Genomic DNA, 19,633 nt, shown 5'->3' with positions numbered 1-19,633 from the left:
AGACTTGCCTCACTAGTTTCTGAACTTTTACTCCCAAGAGAAAATTACCAAGAAAGAATACATCACTTAGTTCAATATTGTTTCATCAGTTTTAAACAAAAAAGTTACCTCTTAAAATCTGGTAAAGAAAAACTTTGACATGATCCGAGCTGAGTGGTTGAGGAGAGACGATAATCTTATGGAGGTCACTCTGCATCAATTCAGTGACAACGTATCTTCAAGTTATTAGTTAAGGAAAGTACAGAAAGTGCAGCATATAATCCATTTGAAACAGTTACTCTTGCTCACAAGAATTTTAAGTCTTATAGCTCAAAGCTGTAGAATAACAAAAGAATAAAGCTTCTTGACTGATATAATAGAGGTCAAATCTCCAGACCTCCACAAGAATTACTTGACAGTTTAGTTACAAGAGAAAACTTAATTACTGAACAAAGCCACGTTTACACTTATGAATATACATTACAAAATTATTTGAAAGCCAAAACATGGCTCATGAAGGATAAGATGCCCAGTGTTAATTTAATTGTATTTTAAAACCTGTAATTTTGGGCTCAAAATTCTTATTAAATAATAAATTACATGCGATGCTGGTGGCATCATCTTAATCCTTAGTGGAAATTTATCCACATCACATAACCAGACCAATTGATAGAGGTCAATACAGTTGGAAAATACAGCCCAAGGCAGGGTATTGTAGGTCAGTAGTGCACTGCTCTTATAGGAAGCTTGTACAGTGTCTGCATGCATTGTGCCATCTCTACCCGTACTATCAATATTTCACTTCCACAAGCTCCAAATCTCCTCCCATGCACACACATACAAATCACTGGTTGTAAATCTCTTTCAAGTTCTAATTTAAAAAAATAGCACCTCTATGTGGAAGAAAAGGCAAAAGCCACCAATTGGTGTGCTGTCACACACAAAGCAACAGGTGTAGGAGCCTGCTGGTGATTTATAACAGTAGCTGAATATTCCAAGTGCTGTTATTCTTGCTGACATCAATGTAGAGATGTAAATTAAGAAGGGGGGCATGTCTGCTCAGACAGCATCAGCAATTGCAAAATACTATCTTTCACAAATGGAGAAATACAGCAGAGGGAACACAGAAACAACATTGTCAGGAAATTGATGAAGTTGTCAATTTCCTGAATGCGGGGTTATAGACAAAAAAGTAATTCTTAAAAAAAAACCAAAAAGGGTACCTTGGGTGCTGAAGATAGCTGCTCACCACATCAGACATATCTGCTTACTTTACTGACACATTTTTGCTCATGTCAGCAACCAAGAGCCTACATAGCTGCTGAAAAGCAAGTTGTATTTTATTCTGCCTCCTGCATCAACAAAATTGCCAGCTAAGTACTGATTTGCATTCTTTATTGTTGATGAGCGTCTGCAATGATGGACAGTCTGAAGTAGAGCCAGTATGTCTTGATTTTCAAGTAACAGGTTGAATTTCTAATGCTGACGGTTCAGAAAATCTTATTTTGATGTATAAACTGAGCAAGTTTGATAAAAGAATAAAGAAACATACTAAGTTGACATAGCTGCTTTTCAGGGGACAGCCACATTTGAAAAGAAAAGGGAAATTCTGGGATTTGCTGTACTAATATACAAGTAACTTAATGTACTCACTATTGCAGATGATCAGTCATATATTGTGGCCTTATTTTCAATACACTATTATTATTATTATTTATATTATAATAATGCCTAGAGCCCCCACTTTGGTTAGATAGTAGTGGTGGGCATAATACAAACACACAGTTAAGAGATATTCCTTGGCCCAAAGAGTATACAATCCAAGTAGCCAAAAAGGTTAGGAGGGGAAACAAAGGCACAGAGAGGAAGTGCCTTGCCAAAGTCACACATCAGGTCAGCTGCAGAGCCAGAAATAGAGTACAGGTCTCTCAAGACCCAGTCCAGTGTCTTCTTCAGTGAACCACACTCTCTCATTTGCAATTCAAGATAAGAGAATTGTAATCGGCTCTCCTGTGCTTCGAGATATAAGCTGATCATCTGCAGGGGACAGGAACAGCTCAACTTCCACCCACCAAAATACAGCACTGCACAACTGGTGAAGGGCATAATATTTTTCCTGCCTTCCTCTGAAGCATCAGGCCACTGCCAGAAGCAGGATAACAAAATGTATGGACTAATCCAGAAGAGAAAATTCTATCTTTCCACACCTGACACTGACTTTTGGAAACAAAAATCCTTATGAATGAGGCAAAATCCAGTAGCATTCCTATCCGCTGTGCACCAGCCATGGCAATTCTGTAAACTCAGCACCTTTCAGTGGGATTTTCAAAAGTGTTGACCCTAACTCTGCAGCCATTGACGTCGATAGGAGCTTTACCAATGATTGCAGTGGGAACACGATTAAGTCAATGCTGAGTTGAGTGCTTTTTAAAAACCCCACCTTTAACCTGTAAAACCACTAGATCGTCAATGCATCCACTACCTCAATACTTATAGCTAGGCTAAATCCTCTGCTAAATAACTCTGCAAATGACAGCAAACTAACTGTGAGACAGATATCTTTCTGAACTCTAAGCCAGTAAGTTGATAAACAGACGAGCCTTCTCAGGAATTTCGACCCCTTCTTCTTACCACTCCTCTGGTTAGTGAATCAGCACAGTTTAAATCTCATGTATGATGACCCAGTAAGATCCTGCAACCTCCTTTCTTCCCCAGCCAAATGATTGCTTACCCCACCAAACCTGTCTGTTGCTTCATATACATTACCGGTCACTTCATTCCTTTCAAGTATCCAATTTTTTAGGTGCCCTATCTAACCAGGTTTTATACATCATCTAAAAATGCATTCAATTTTTTAAAGTGGCACAGTACTAAAACCCACTGAGTTATATTTCATAAATTAATGACACATCACATAATTTTCTAACAAAAACTTCCCTAGAACTTCTCTAGTAAATGTAACCCAAAGAGAAGTTCAGCAACATTGGAATACAATAATTTTTAGTTTAATAAAGCAATTTTCACTTTGCAAAGGCCTCCTTTTAATAGGTATGCCAGCCTTTTTACATTTTGTTTTACCTGCTGGCTGCAACTTATCCTGAAATTCTACATTTTCCAATAAAATATTCAAAAACCCAAAAGCAATACTGTGCACTTTATTATAAGATTTCTGTTTTGCTATACCACAAATCCTCCTAAATCTCAATCCCTAGCATAATGTCTCCCAGATGTCTCAACTAGTTGCCATGCCAACTAAAGCCGCTTAAATTAAATGAGGGCCTGAAATGGCACCTGCACCACTCCAGGTCTGTTGCGCATTAAATAAAGCTCTCTTGACAGGGGCTCAGAGGTGCCATTAACTTGAACAGCAGCTATCTGATTATTGTGTCTGGATAATTTAATGAGGATCTCTAAACAAGAGTGAAAGCAGGACTTGCTCAGTGTATCTGTCTTTTGCAAATGTGGCAGCCTCTTAAACAGCTGGTGCCCGACCAGGTCAATGCCTTTGCTTAGGCCTGTTAATATTTAGCTAAAATAACAAACTATGTCTAAAGTTATGGGATTTCAATAAAATATTTTAACTGACACTTGCATTTTTCCTATTTAAATTGATCTATAGTATATGCTGGCCAGTAGGAGGTCACTGGAGCTACATTACAGAGCTAAACTGAACATTACCAGCAGATGAAAATTGCTACTGACAGCTGTAATTAGTTAAGTAGCTGTATAAAATTAGAACTACAAAGTGTACCAGTTTGCTTCAGAACAATTATAAAGGAAAATGCGGATCACAATAGACTCTCACTAATTCACACCGACTTGGAGACCCACCAAAATTAGTAAATTTTGCAAACTGACAAGTAAGTAAACAAACCAAGAATATTGCATGAAAGCGTACTTTGTTCCTGGATGTATTAACTTAATTTCAATAATGTATAAACATAACTCATGTTCTATAGTTAAGGCTACGCTTCAGTCATGGGTATTTTTAGTAAAAGTCATGGACAGGATACAGGCAGTAAACAAAAATTTATGGCCCGTGACCTGTCCATGACTTGTACTATATACTCCCGACTAAATCTTGGGGAGGATGGTGGCCCAGGGGTGCCACAGGTGCTCGGAGAGGGGTTGGGGGGGGGGGTGCGGTAGTGGCGCACGGCCTGGGACCCGTGCTGGTGCTGGTGTGGAGGGTTTGGCTGGGCTGGCAGGATCCCTACTCAGCTCCGTGCCTCTCTGGAAGCAGCAACATCCCTCAGCTCCTAAGCAGAGGCATAGCCACACATCTCTGCATGCTGCCTCCTCCCTGAGCGCTGGCTCCGCAACTCCCATTTGCCAGGAACTGTGGCAAATGGGAGCAGCGGGGGGGTGCCTGCAAGGGAAGGCAGCACACAGACCCCCTGGCCGTGCCTCCCCTGAGGAGCCGAGGAACGTTGCCGCTTCCGGGGAGCCCCCCTGAGGTAAGCACCGCCTGGAGTTCTCACTCCCTCCCGTGGCCCAACCCCCTGCCCTGAGGCCCTCCCCTCCCACCCCCCCAAACTCCTGCTGGGGGGTGGGAGGAAGGCAGTGGCCTGAGACTGCCCCAGCAGCAGCCGGTGCAACTGGTCCAGGGGCTTCCCAAGTTCCTCAGGCAACCCGCAGCTCAACTGCACCAGAAGTCACTGAGGTCACGGAAAAATCATGGAATCCATGACTTCTGTGACCTCCGTGACAATCTCACAGCTTTACCTATAGTATATTAATAAGGAAAGAAGTTTCAGAAAACTCAGATTTAGGTTGGGATGAGACCACCATGTCTTGGGCAAGTTATGGGGTATGTGGATTAGCAGAATATGAATTAGCAAGGTCCTGGGGAAGTAAATGGTGGAAGATCTGTTCAACTGCTATGTTACCATGGGAAAAGGTTTCAACAGTTTATTTTCTAACCAGAGAAGTTCTTATAATTTTCACATTTCAGGATGCCCTTTGAAACAGAGACAGGAATTCTCTCATTCAGCCACTTTAGCACATTAGGACATGGTGCCATGTCTGTTTCTTCTTGCCACTTCCCAAATGCAATAACCCATTAATTATAATTCTCCTGTAATACACCTGTTTCATATTAATATGCAAAATAAGAAAAGGCTGGTCTGGTTAAGAATAGTATAAGAATTAATGGAATAAAATCTCATGAAATTTATATTTCTATATATCCTCATTTATAGTTAAAAATATGCTGGCATTTCCTCTCAACCCATGTTAATTATTAACTGGCAGTGGAACCACCATCTATTGTGTAAGGGGTGTTGTGAGCTCTGTTCTTCTGGTTGGCAAGAGTAAAATGTTCAGACTCTCTGATGCCCAGTAAAACCACTTGTTTGAAAATCTCCTATTCAACTAGTGGTACGATGAGTGAAGATTCATTCCCTGAAGGCATGGGAAAGGAAGAGAGAACCGAACACGGCCTGTGGTCCTGCGATAAATTACACCACCTGTTTTAAGATTATTCTCTAAATCCTCTCAATTATATAATTACTGAGACTCAAGATTAAATTAATTTGATGTTTAAACGGGAAATTCTTCAAGTGCTTGTATTATGCACTTGTTGCAGTTTACAGCTTCGATACAGCACAGTATGCATGGAAGGCTGCAGTACAACTGTTAAATGCAGCCATGCATAAAAAGAGGAAGCAATGTAAGAAGCAGTACAAATTAAAGGGGAGAAGTATTTTTATGGATGACAAACAGACAAGTTACTACCGATTTTTTTTTTTTTTTAAATAAATACCTTCAGACATTTGGAATTGAGAACATAGGATATTGAGAAAATGACAAAATATTGTAAAGTATTTCTACACAAAGCTAACATATTAAGACTTTCCTCATTATGTAATTTCTATTTGCTCAACTACAAAGTCACAATCTTGTGGTCACGATTTAAGACAAAGAAGTGATTAAAGATGCAATAAGAGTGGAACGGGGCTAGGGGGAGAGAGAGAGACTTATGGTCAAGTAAGTACTTGATGGAACAACTGACTAAAAACTACACTCTCATTGTATGCATAATCTGCAAGAGGAATAATGATCCAATATTATGCACATTAAAAAAAGAAACTAACGTTAAAGAAAGAAAAATCAGTGTTTAGTACTTATTCAGGTGATGGAAACAGGACTCCTGGGTACCGTATGAATGGCTTGTGGGCAAGTCAATTAAGAGTACTTTGGATTAGTCTGTAAAATGGGTACGTCATCATCCACCTCACAGGGGTGTTATGAGGCTAATTTGTAAAGTACTCAGATCCTGAGATCAAAGGGGCTACATAAGTGGCAAGTATTATTTAACTTATCACAAAACTGTCTGTTATTTTAAAGTATATATATTTTTAACACTTTCAGGAAATTTTAGGTGGCTCCAAGGTGGCTGCTAATGATTCATGGTTTTGTAAAAATTGATAGGGGTTACTGTGATTAACGTTCATGTCATTGATAAGTTAAAGCAAAGAAAAGATTTGACGCTGTTTTGCTTGATATTTTTCAGTATGTATACAAATCTCCCTAACTATGGGCACATTTTCTAGACAGAAGCGGTTTCATATTCAGACAATACTAAGGAAAAACCTCACAAAACCAATATTTGGCTACAGTAAAAATAAAATCCCAAAAAGCAGATTGTTTCTATAAAATGAAAATTACATAGAAAAGATACAATTTTGATCTTAGTTTTTCAAAAATAAAAATAGGTTATTTGCCATTAGCCAGTGTATGCTGCTGTATGAACCCTTCACTTACCCATTTTCGGTGGTTTCAGTGACATTCATCCTGTAACATTCATGCAGGTGTGAACTGATATCACTGATCAACAAGAGGCCTGGTCAGCAGAAAAAACTTCCATGGGAGGCTGACAAAAATTTTCCGATGGCCATGTCTCAGAAATCTTAGTGCTTAATCCCAATGCAAGAAGCAATACAAAATGCCTCTTTCTTGCATCTTACTCCTGAATTAGATTACTGTCCCTTTTGAGCTTATGTCAGATCATTAAAACATGCTTCCCTTGTGCCCATATAACCAATACGATGACAAAAGTCTAAAAATGGAAATTGTTTTCAACACGTGTGTCTGAGAACATATATTTTAAAAGCTGCACCCCTTTGAAATTCTGTCAAGATACGTCACATGCCAACTTCAGCGTAGTCATAGATAAGGCATATTTACTCTTACTGTTGGTTCAGCTATATAAACTTAGATTCTTTGCTAATTAGTAAATGACTGTATAATTGATCAGGCTGGGCAAAAAAAACCCCACACCACTTTGGTTTATCATTTAGGGTTAGACTCCAGGCTATGAATGTATACTTTTATCTGGCCTCAGACGATAACTCCTTTGTCAGTGTGGTGCATTTGTGCACATAGACAGGAGGTTCTAGGATTTATAGCTTCAGTTACAAGTGACATTATCCAACTGGTTTTCCAGCTTTTGGAATAAAGGTATTTCTATTTTTCTGATGCATAAAATAGATTTTCAGTCCATAGCAAAGGCCCTTCAGAAATACAAAGGGGAGAAAAAGGCAGACTTTACTCAGAAAATACAGGGTGTGGTGGGGAGGCAGACCATAATTTATTGGTTTAGAAATATCACATTTTCAACAGGTGCAAGCGGCATGGCATATTATGCTACAAGCAACAGATTTAAAATGTTTATGAAAGATGGCAAGAAAGAAGGATGAGTAATGAAGAGGGAAGGAGAAGATAGAAATTCAAAGAGTAAAAGACCTACTGTATAACATTTTGAAAAGGTCCTGTGAAAGAATGAGAGGTCAGAGTACTCTAATAGGCACTCTGATAGTGTGACCAGTCATCCTTCTCATTGGGAGCTGGAATAATTTTTAAATGATTCATTTGTGCAGGTCATGTCTCATGAAACACTGTCAGTCAGAGAGCTCTTAAGACAGAATGGGAAAGTCCGCTGCACATCTCCTCCTTCAGTGCATCAATTCAGGCTGACACATGTGATTGACAAAAAGTGACAATATTGTTAATCTTCAGCTGCTTCTGGCATAAGCTTTAATCAGGAAAATCTTCAGAGAAAGAGTGACTAGAGAAGCCTGCAATAATTATTGGCCAAGAAGGAGAACATCTGTCTTTCTGCAGTTGCAGAATTCAATACTACAAAAGATTAGAAAGCAATATTCTGCATTGATACTAGAAAAGTGGTGTACTATTAATTCAGATGTTCCATTAATCCTTCAGTACTATACGGAGGGTATACAACTTCTTAATAAGACATTAGATCTCCATCTTCTCGGCCTATAATTTGAGCTATGTTGTCAAGATGGATTGTTTAACATTTGGAATCTTATGACTAAATTTTTCACTCAACTATCTGGTATTTACTGTAGAGGACAGATTCTCACTCCATATTTTCCATGGGGATTGAGTTTTTTATTGCTAGATTCCTAAGTTTGTTATTTATATTTTCTTTATGTATATTATTGTTTAGATTTTATTTCTATAAACGTTATGCCACTTTCAGTAAAGTTATTTAAACATAAACAAGTGAAACAAAATTAAGTTATTCGTCAGTGCAATACCATCCACTAGAATTAATGGTCATGAATCCTTGTTAAAAAAGTGCATTCTTAGACTGCTCTAACCAGGTAACTGACTGGCACCTATGCATATTTTAAACGGACAAACACTTTATAAATGGGTACCTATGTCACGCTAACAGTGGGCTATGAGTTTAGGCATATCATACCACCAGAATGAATATCTAAGCTTGAGTAACAGGGGATGGATTTCTGCACCACAGGGTTTTGTGTACCATTTCCATGCCTATGGTTATGGGGACATGCCATCAACTCCAGCTCACAGACGGATTCACTTTGAACAATCAAACACAGCTTCTACACCTGTGTAAAGTAAATTGTTACTGCTTGCGAATGAGCCTTAGTGTTCTGTTGGAGGTTAGGTATGTGTAAAGAACAGCAATATGATGAAGTCTGCAAAAAACTTCTGCTCAGGATGGCAAACAGCACCTGCAGATCATGGCAAAAAAGCTAAGTTTCCCAGTCAACAGCTTGGAGAAGTGTGTAAGCAACACAGCTAACCTACCACAGAAGCGCATGTACAATTTCTCACAAATAAGAACCTGAGTGGTACTTGCAGCAAAAACAAAAGCACAGTTCAAATTTCTATCCATGTATACATGCTACAACATGGAAATAAACTGAGTAATGTTAGGAAGGTATTTTCTGTGCTATTTTCTTTGTAAAAATAGAGAGACTGGCAAATGCCTCAACCATTACCTAATATCGTCTTTATAGCTGTCTCCTCAATAGGTTAGATTGGGACAATTAGATCAATAAACAGGTAAGATATACTGAACGATCATCACAGATTTTAAAATGCAAAAACTTGCTTCTTCCAAATTTAGATAACTTAGAATATACAAAAATTAGAATTATGAGTTATAAATAACTTATAAAAGTTAAACCTCACTAGATTCTGTGTAATAAGAGAGGAACATGAAGATTATCCCATCTATTTGGTAGGCCTTGTAAGAGAGGAAAAGTTTTCATTGCTGCCAAACTACCTTTAGTCTAAGGATTTACATTTATCTGGGAAAAAGGGCCATCTCCCTAGAACCCTCTTTAGATACGGAGTATGTGCTTCACAAGCAGCCACATTAGACTACTCTCATCCATAATATTTTATTACTATTATATTACATAAATCATCCTCCACAAGCTAGAGGTAGATGGCTAATAAACGGGTTACATATAAAAGTAGAAAAGATTTGAATCAGACATGAAAGAATGAGAGCTTTCTAAAATAAACACTATATACATCAAGTCAAAATTACAAAAAGTTAGTGTGTACTTAACTGCACTCCTGAACTAGGGCTCCTCTCAGCCTTCCTACTTCTAATCTTACGATACTACTTGTTTAACTGGAATCAAAATAGCTAAATCAACACATATAACACATATAATTTTTTAATAGTTAGTTATATCAAAATAGGACACTCCATCTGAAATAAGCGTTCACACACAGATATGCACTAAAATAACTGAAGTTGTGAATAATAATTCATTTAATTATTGTGTTATACCTAGGTCTGTGTAGTCCAGACAAATCCTTGGTTTTCAGAATTGTAAGGCTACCCCCCGCCACCCCCTAACCGTTCTGTACTCAAACCCACAGCCTGACCTTCTATTCAATCCAGTCTTTAAGTATTCAGGCCTTAGATTCACTCACCAGATGAGCTTGGGATTTTGCTTATTCACCAAGGAAATAAAAGATTCATCCAGATTGTTTTCACCGACATCTCCCTTTCCCAGAAAAGCTTCTAGGTTCCGCATCTTAGACGTTTCCTTGGCAAATGGAATGCATTTAGCATAACATTCCATGGCATCTGCCCATTAAACTTCACGTTCAGCAGCACAGGTACACATCTGCAACGTGTGCTGTTACTGTACTTGGCAACAGTGAAGCAATTAATTCTACAAAACCTCAAAGGAAATTCATATACAGACATTAAAACAACATTCCATATTAAACAGAATGCAACTAAAAGTGGGTTATTAGGACTAGAATTCTCGTATACTGACCTACAAAGAGCTTTTTAAAAAAAAAAAAAAAAAAGATTGGAATGTTTCCTTTTACAAGAGATGTACAGAGGTTTAAAGGTGCATGTTAAAGTAGAGGGGACGATGATTCTGCTCTTTTCCTTTTTAAACGTTAGAAATATCAAGAATGCCAAGTCTGGTCTTCCTTAGTTTTGCTGAAGGACTTCTTTTTGGGAGGTGGAGGGATTGGAACATGTGTATTGTGAAGTCTTACATCTTAAAAGGTGGGATGTTGAACCTTCAAAAGTTCTACAGGACAAGGAACCAGGATCTACATTTTGTGAAGAGATTTTTACCCTCATTTTCATTATATGCAATACATAACAAGGGAAATATGGTACCTGTTAGTTTTCTCCCCTTGTGTCTATTAGCGAAGCCAAATATTTGGGTATGGCTCCTCCTTATCAGGAGATGGAATTTTTCAATGACATTCCAGATGTTTACCATGTTTACCATGCTTGCCAACATGAAATCTTAAGTGGAAAATCGCTATAACTAGTCACTAAACTAATGACCAAACAACCTCTGAAGGAAATCCAGGAGTAACAAATTCAGGCTGAATTGGCAATAACCAAAGTAGTTACCATCTGGAAAACGTGTGGTGATGTAAGGGAGAAGAGTTGGTGGTCCCTGTCATTACTTGTTAATTTTTCCCAAGTTCAGACACTTTTTTAAAAAATTCAAGTTCCATGAAAATTTAATTACTGTTTCCCTGAATTGGACATTGTATGAACAGTAACTACAATAACTTCTAGAACTATTTTCTTAAAAATAAACTGTTAAAACTTCAAATGGACAACTTCAAGTTCACTTACCATTAGTAGTAACAGAAACAAGGAAAAAGCAAACAACATATACAATGAAGCTCTCATACATTAATTTTTCTTCAATACCTCTATGGTGAGGGTCTTCAGTGTTCAATTGCTGCAATGGTTTATGTCACGAAACTGACTCCCAGAACAAACGGGTTAAAATAATAAACTTCCTAGGCACCCAAAAATAATGAATTAACAGAATCTACTTGAATTTAAAAAAATAATAATAATAAAAAATCAAAATGCTAGCTTTTGTGTGCACTAAATCTATCTAAAAATTAAAACAAACCTATTGAAAAGCATGATTTTTAAAAGCGAATATGAACTGGTGCATTGAACGTAACAGATTTTAACCAAATATGCCACTTGTCGCCTCTACAGGAGAATCATTTCCCTGGAAAGGAGCAATTAGACCACAAGACAAAATAGTTTCATATGAACAATACAATCTAAATGTCAAGAAACTAAAATCAAAACTTCTATGTAGAGTTTTCTAAAACACTGTCAAAATACACTATCCTTAAAATCAGTTACATTTATGAAAAAAATGAATGCCTCTGTTTTTACATATAGAATTGTTCAAAAACATCTATATAACAGATTATGGTTACCCAATTTAAATATTCTTGATAGTACAGTCCCAAAGAGGAAGCAATCCTTAACCTAGATCTGATTTATAACTCATATGACGCGTAATAAAATGAGGGCATTTAACAAGTGCAGATAACTGAAATCCAATTTATGAAGATTATTTGTCTCAGACACTGCTGTCCACATGAAAGAAATAGCTATGCACACTGATTGGAGTATTATCTATCGTTCATATGAAAGAGCCAACCATAAAGAATATCCCATCTTTGCAACCAGTTACTTGGTATGAAACAGAAAATCTGCATGCACTTCGGTTAGAATCACTGACCTTGAAATGTGTTCATATTTTTCTGCAGCAATCAATATAAGGTATTATATTTAAACAAAACAAAATAGTTTATTTCCCAAGCAAAGGTTATCTAAATATAAAAAAATGACAAATTTCAGCTGGTCAAACAAAATAGTTAAATTGATCAAAAATAGAAAAATAACTATAACCCGATCAACCAGTAAAAAGAGCCTTCCAAAAGCCCAGCAATACTCCACAAAACTGATATATTCAAACTCCAAAGAGCTCAGTTAGAGGTTGAAACCAAATACAATAAAGCTTCCTGTACGATAAGCAGAATGTATAATGAACAAATGTGGGATATTGAATTAATCAGTTTCAACTTGAGCACTACCATGTTTGCAGGATAACATTGAAGAAAAATATCAGTACCTAGTTCTAATTACTCATGGATGTTACCTTGTGTAGAAATCTAGGGGTTTTTTATATAAAAATATAGGAAATACAATCATTTCCCCAACAAAAATATATTATCTGTGTGAATATGTATGTGTATCTACACATACACACTTCTTTTTAAAACTTCTGGAAATGGTTTGCAGCCATCATATTGATGGAAGTTTACAATGGCTATTTCAATATCATAGACTGCCCTCAAGTTGCCAACAGGATTTGATGGTGTAATTTATCTCTGGTCAGTTTATAGTTCACAACAAAGTGGTATAAATAAAAACTGGAAACAGAAAGCTAACAAAGGGCAGCAGTACGATGGCAAGAAATGCTTGAACAAGCCAAGTCACAGGAGTTCCCTTTCAACTCTTCTGCTTTTGGCTTAAATCTTCAACATTTGCTTTTGTTTATAATAAAAAGATGAAAGTTAAATGCTTAACAGCACAGGCCAGAACAGCCTGAAAATGCTACCCAAGGAAAAGCTTTGGCTCATTCTGAAAGATGGTCACTTGAGCAACTTCTCAGGCAACTGGAGCATCATCCAACCTTATCTGCTCAGAAGGGCTCAGCCTACCAAAGGGGTTCTCAAATGGGCGGGGGGGTGGGTGGGGATGTTGGGAAACCTGAGGGGGTTCCAAGGTTATTACATGGGGCGGGGGGGGTCATGAGCTGTAAGCCTCCACCCCAAACCCCACTTTGCCTCCAGCATTTGTAATGGTGTTAAATATATTAAGAAGTATTTTTAATTTATATGGGGGGGAGGTTTTTTTCACACTCAGAAGCTTGCTATATGAAACGGGTCACCAGTACAAAAGTTTGAGAACCACTGGCCTAGTTCAACCGTCTTTTTTGGGGGGGGTGGAGGGAGAACAGATATTGAAATTTCCACCAGCTCCACAATCTCAACCAGGAAAGGCTTAAAACTAGAGGGACGAGGTTATACTGTTCAATTTAGGATTTCTGCACAATAGCTGACTTAACAAAATTTAGACACGTTACACACGTTGCAAAATGACCCCTGTAGTCATGGTGGTATTACTAATAAGATGCAAAGGTAGTTCTAATTTTTGTATAAATATAAAATAAAATACATGCTGTAAATAAACCAAAATTATTTAGACTTTAAATGCTACAGAAGGTCCTTTTGAAAAAAAAAAGATCTGACTCCTTCAGGCAATATATTCATCTTCTCATATTGTATATATTACCTGAAGGAGTCAGATTTTTTTTTTTTCAAAAGGACCTTCTGTAGCATTTAAAGTCTAAATAATTTTGGTTTATTTACAGCATGTATTTTATTTTATACAAAACTTAGAACTACCTTTGCATCTTCTTAGTACACACACACACAAAACTGACTGGCCTATCCAAAATTTGGGAGACTCTTTGCAAAAAAAGTTCAATTAAAAATTATCCCCAAATCTTGCATACAAGACAAAGGTGTAAAACCACCACAGACATTACAAGTTTAATATATGTCATTCTCCCTTACATGACCAAGTTTGAATGAGATTAACCTTACCAATTTTCAGTACTATAAGCACCACTCTCTTAAGGTTCTGCAAGTTGAAAATGTTAGGATAATAGAAAGAAAAAATGAAGAAATCTAACTTTTACTAGAATTTATTAGTTCATTCTTGAATGCTTTTTCTATTTCTGTTTTGTAATTAACAATTGCTATTCTACTCAGATTCTCTAAATGCCCCATTCCAGCCCACAACACACCACTTTCTAACTGAAGGCAGCACTTTGTATTTTTGATAACATGACGGAAATGCCTGAGTGACCATTTAGTTTTATGCCACCTTGAGATGTAGGATCTGGCCACTTATGCAAGCTGAGAAATATTTAATGAATTATACAACCTTGAGAGTTACACACAGAGGAAAAGTACTGCATTCTATGTTGTAATTATATGGAAAATCCTGTGGAAATAGTCAATCCTGTTTGATGAGTTGGGTACACTTAACCCACAAATAAATCCTGTAAAGATTTTTATGCCTGACTCAGCCAAATAAACAGTCCCTAGCTTTATACAAGTATGTGTTATCAAATCTTTACTTAAAAAGCTTTTTTTTAATATTCTGACCCAACTGCACAAATGCTTTTAAAATCAGCAGTTTATTGAGAAGCTACAAATTATCTTGCAGTTTTCTTAACCCTGAAAGGCGTTTGGGGAAGTAACATATCAACATACAATAAGTGTATAGAAAACTCATCTCACTACAGATCAGTCTAATTAAACATTCAATATTTTGGGTAAGCAATTTCTAAGCACCAATTCCAAGACTGACTTCACCTCTAATTCCAGACATGGAGAAAAATCTACATTGCAATGGTAATTTTGCAAGATGGGTGTAGAACATAGGTTTTTAACTACAAATGATTTTTCCAGTCTAATAAAAAGGACCTGTTTTTTCCATTTCTCCCTCCCTGACTCAAGTATCAGAGTGAAACATAAAGCAAAGGTCAAACTAAAAGAACTCAGATAAAATAAACCAGACTGAACAAGGACACTGACAACTAACTTAACAGATGCTATAACATGAAGTTATGGCTTGGTGTTTGGTCGTATGTTATAGCAATGCTGATGGGAAAATAAACTTACTTGGCTTGAAACATTTAAGGAACAATCATCTTTTGGTAATTTTTTGCAAATAGTTAAATCAATCAGAAAAATAACTGCTGCAATTTTTGTTTAGATTTCCTCCCACTATAATTTTGAAATGAATAACAACTATAATTTTGTATCTGCTATAAGTCTGTAATTTATATCAATTAAATGAGAATTGCTGTGACGGATATGAGGAATCCTTACAACATAGTACCGCAACCAACTTGCTCAAGAGCACATTCCAAAATGATGATAGAGGCAGGAATGGAACCCAGATTCTTCTTACTACCAGCCTTTTGCCACATGCACTGAACTTGCTGTTTCACGAATCAGGTGCTGAATGAACCTACAGATGTAGTTTTAATAAAGCAAACATACTTTAAGTCATAACATGGTGTCATATCTTTATGCAATACCCAATCTCAAACCCTTAAATAATTAAAAGCTACAGTTAGTGCATTAATTAGGAAAAAAGCAAACTAAGCTTTTTCACAGACACTATCGAATACTGTGCCACTGCTGGTTGACAAATTAGATTCAGTGGTGTGAAAACACAAAAGCGAGAAGATACCAGGGTCCCCATGGAATTTGTTATTATTTCCGGCCAACTGACTTTTTATTCAGCTAAAAGTACATGTGCCCTACAGGCACATATACTGACAGTACAGAGATTCTCTTTCTTCTTCAGCTGCCTTAGGGAGACATTTATCTAAATATTTTCCTACCAAAAAGGTACATAATCTGTAAAACCAACCTAAAAATTCCATTTGGCATTTAAGATGCACTTTCTGAGTTATCTTTTCTAGAAAAAAAGAATTCTATTCCAATATAAGGGCCAAATCCAGGTAGCCAACAATCGGAGGCACAAGGTGAGTCCTTTAGTTGGGTTGGGAGCTTTGACTAATGTTACATTTGGCCTAACTGAAGACAGTTTGGCACCAGATTCCTGCTTTGCGAGAGCCACAGGCACACAGTTGGGCGCAGGGAGTTGTACAGGCACCTTTCTATGGCAGGCCATCCCCCTGAGGTGGAGCCCTATTAGACACAGAATAGTCGGCATTTTCCTTCCATCTTCAATGCACTTGGAGAACAACAAGCAGCAACCTGGCACCCTTGCCCCCCCCGGCATTGCATTCCCCGGGCATTTGTTCCATCTCAGCAAAACAGTCGAATCCTACAAGATGGGAGAGCTACTGAAATTTTCACTAAACTTCACTTTAAAGTAGAATATTTTTTAGCAGCCAATATTAGAGCTAGTTGAAAAATATGGGGAATTTCAAAATTTTGAGCAGTCAGTCCAAAAACAGGGAACATTTTTTCACAGAAGATGTTATCTTTATTTTTTCCAATTTTATTTTTATTTTTTTTGAAAAATTTAAGAACTTCAAGTTGATCCAATATATTTCAGAGTTCAAGTGAAACAGAATTATTTATTTCTGAAGACTGTCCTCTGAAGAGGAAATCTCCGCAGCTCAAGAGACAGAGAAATAGGCTGGCTCTTCAGTGAGTGCCCACAAGTTTGTCTCTGCCTCAAAAAAGCAGCAGAGAAGGCTGAAGGCCTACTATCAAAATATGGAGGCCTGTATGCAAGAGAGAATATTCTCCAGAGTCTTAATTTTATAATACATGCACACAAAAACCCAAACATACATACATGTGCGTGCATGCGCGTGCACACACACACCCACCCCATACCCCTACCTCACCCATATGTCTATAAAAATAATCTTTTCACTCAAAAATATTTGAAATACAGCACTTAACGGAGGCCTGTGTGTTTTTACCCTGAACAGCTTTTCAGCAGCTCTCAATCTTTCACTTAATTGGTTTAAGACCAAAATTTTAACAGTTGGTTTCATGTAGTTTGCCCACGTTAATTGTCTTATTATTCAATTTAAAATAAAACAGCTCTGCGGTTGACCTTGGATTCCTCTATCTTCCATCACTATGAACTTTGTTTCTTATATAACAAGCTTCAGTTAGTAAGCCTGTACATTTACAGTTCTTGAAAAAAAGCCAAACAATAAAATGGGGTTTCTTCCACAACTACAAGGTCTTTAACTGTATCTGAAAGTTAGCACCATTTATTTATTTATTTAAGATTTATTTATTACAGGACCAAAGGATTCCACTAGAAAATAGAGAATTAAAAAGGGAACAAAACCCAGAAATGTTTCAGATATTTCCTCAGGCACGTAGTACATCAGCATTTTTAGCCATTAAAATTATGGTAATATAGCTGTGACCTGCTTTTTGGTTCTATAGATTTAAAATATTTTAATAAGAGTACATCGGTGAGCAGACATTCATTCTGAACTCTCAATTCAGATAAACTTTTGATTAAACTTAAAGACTTCATTACTGTAATTTGCATGTTGGAATTTTACAAACTATTCTACTATGCTTTAATCCAATCAACAGGTATGGTATTTATAATTGATATATACATAATATATGTTACATAGAGAGTAACTTTTAAAAACAATGTATTTATTGAACAGTTCATTTACTTGAAAAATTCTAACTTGCATTTCCCTTACCACAACTGAAAACAATAAAACAATCTAAAACAGGACCTGTTTTCAGGACACAGAATACTGAACTTGAATCTTGACAATCCATTAAGGACAAATTTATTTGCATCTTTTAATAAAGTGCTATTATTTTATTTACAAGTTTTATGTTGATGTTTGTTATGATGATATACTATAAGAAACTGAAAGTGAGTTTAGTAAATTATTTAGATAGTCTCTAAAACCTAAGCTTCATAAAAAAGGAAAAGGACAAAAACACTCGTGCATTAAAAAGCCCACTGAGTACATACCCTTTCTATAGATTCTTCAGTGTGAAATATTAACCAAGTATCTTAACAAAAATAACTTTTGCATTACCAAAATTATCTGCTCCTTAAAATACCCTTTTCCTTTTAAGTCTGCAAAAAATATTCTGCTAATTATTTGGGTTCTTAAAACATTTTAAAATGTTTGTAAAGTTTTGCAGTTTACTTTAAATATCAGTCATGGAAAGGAGTCTGATGAATTCCTTTCCACTGGAAATATGTCTATAACCAAATAGTCCCAGTGTACACTGATTATCTGGTTTATTTCCCTATTAAGAGCTGTTTAAAACTTTCCTCAACATTTCCCATAAATTAACATTGTGTATTAAATGTGTAAATTAACTCTAAAAATAGTAATAGATTAGTGATATCAGGGTAGGCATAAAATTTTTATTGGGATCTCTAGATCTGTAAGATGGTAAAGTCTTGCTAAGAGGAACAAAATGATTCTTATTTTAACAACAGCCCCTGATGCTGAAATCAGACTCATAATATTCCTATGAACTTTTTGTACAAATCACTACTTATATATTGTAGTGATGGGTGCCATACAAAAGACTAAAAATATTCTAGAATTATATTTCTATTAAAGCAAGTGAGCTCTAACCATAATATTGCCTAATTATTTCTATTTCTCTATAATATATAAGAATGTGCAACTAACAGGTCACAGATAATCAATCACTAAATATGTTTCCAGTATACTTTTTAACTTCTAAATCTCATCCCCCCTAAAAAAACCAAAACCAGCCAACTGAACATAAATAATAATACAAAATACATATGTATTTTTTCACAGTTGTCAAATATTGTTTTTTGGAATGAATCAACACTCTTCCAGTGATCTGAGAAATATCCTAATGTTAGGTAATCTATTACGGTATTCATGATTTCTCGAAAAATTATCCACAACAGCACATGGGCTCTTTTGTGTAAATGCTATGGTCAACCATGTATATTTTCATGTGGCATCTGTTTTCTACTTCAATATGAGGCCTGAATAATGGATGCCAAACATCACTAGTTGCGTAAGAATATCCCTAGAAATTCTATATCCTGGTATATGTCATGCGTGAGTATGGGAAGATGGGCATTTTTAGGAATTGTTTTAAAATGTTACCTAATAAACACAGACCAATAAAGACATAATTCTTGGAAGTAATTTTCAAGACAGTATTTGGGGGAATCTTAACTGCAAGTGGTGCCTGCTGGTAAGCAGCACTATACCCCACTCGCCTGTTGGCGCTCACGAAGTCAAAGCTTCATGATCAATCCTGAACCTGTTCATCTCTAATCATAACATGAACAAACTGCTCTTGCATGAACAGTCCCACTGATGTCAACAAAACTATTCACATAAAGGCTATGAAAACTGGGCCCAAGTTCTTTCCAATTCCCTATGTACAGATCACAGATTAAATCAAACACTTACAATTTGTAGTCTAAAGTCAA

At 36.6% G+C, this 19,633-nt stretch overlaps 1 protein-coding gene and 1 long non-coding RNA gene across 4 annotated transcripts in view; both read right to left on the bottom strand.

Annotated features, from left to right (window-relative positions):
- The window catches only part of NLK (nemo like kinase), a 110,283-nt gene that overhangs the window by 26,306 nt on the left and 64,344 nt on the right, over positions 1 to 19,633 (bottom strand). For all 3 annotated transcript variants that reach the window (XM_037880517.2, XM_037880516.2, XM_037880518.1), the window contains exon 4: positions 109 to 215. In XM_037880517.2, coding sequence (XP_037736445.1) covers positions 109 to 215 — 107 coding nt within the window. The remainder of the gene's footprint in view (positions 1 to 108; positions 216 to 19,633) is intronic.
- On the bottom strand, positions 14,831 to 19,633 carry LOC119563887. Its single transcript, XR_005222645.1, has 2 exons — positions 17,883 to 19,633; positions 14,831 to 15,688 (listed from the first exon to the last, which is right to left on the bottom strand). It is a non-coding gene; the product is annotated as an uncharacterized LOC119563887 (long non-coding RNA).

The sequence above is a fragment of the Chelonia mydas genome, chromosome 17 (genome assembly GCF_015237465.2).
Source record: "Chelonia mydas isolate rCheMyd1 chromosome 17, rCheMyd1.pri.v2, whole genome shotgun sequence".
NCBI lineage: Eukaryota > Metazoa > Chordata > Testudines > Cheloniidae > Chelonia > Chelonia mydas.
The sequence above is the reverse complement of the archived record's forward strand: the minus strand, read 5'-3'. Positions and strand labels throughout refer to the sequence as shown.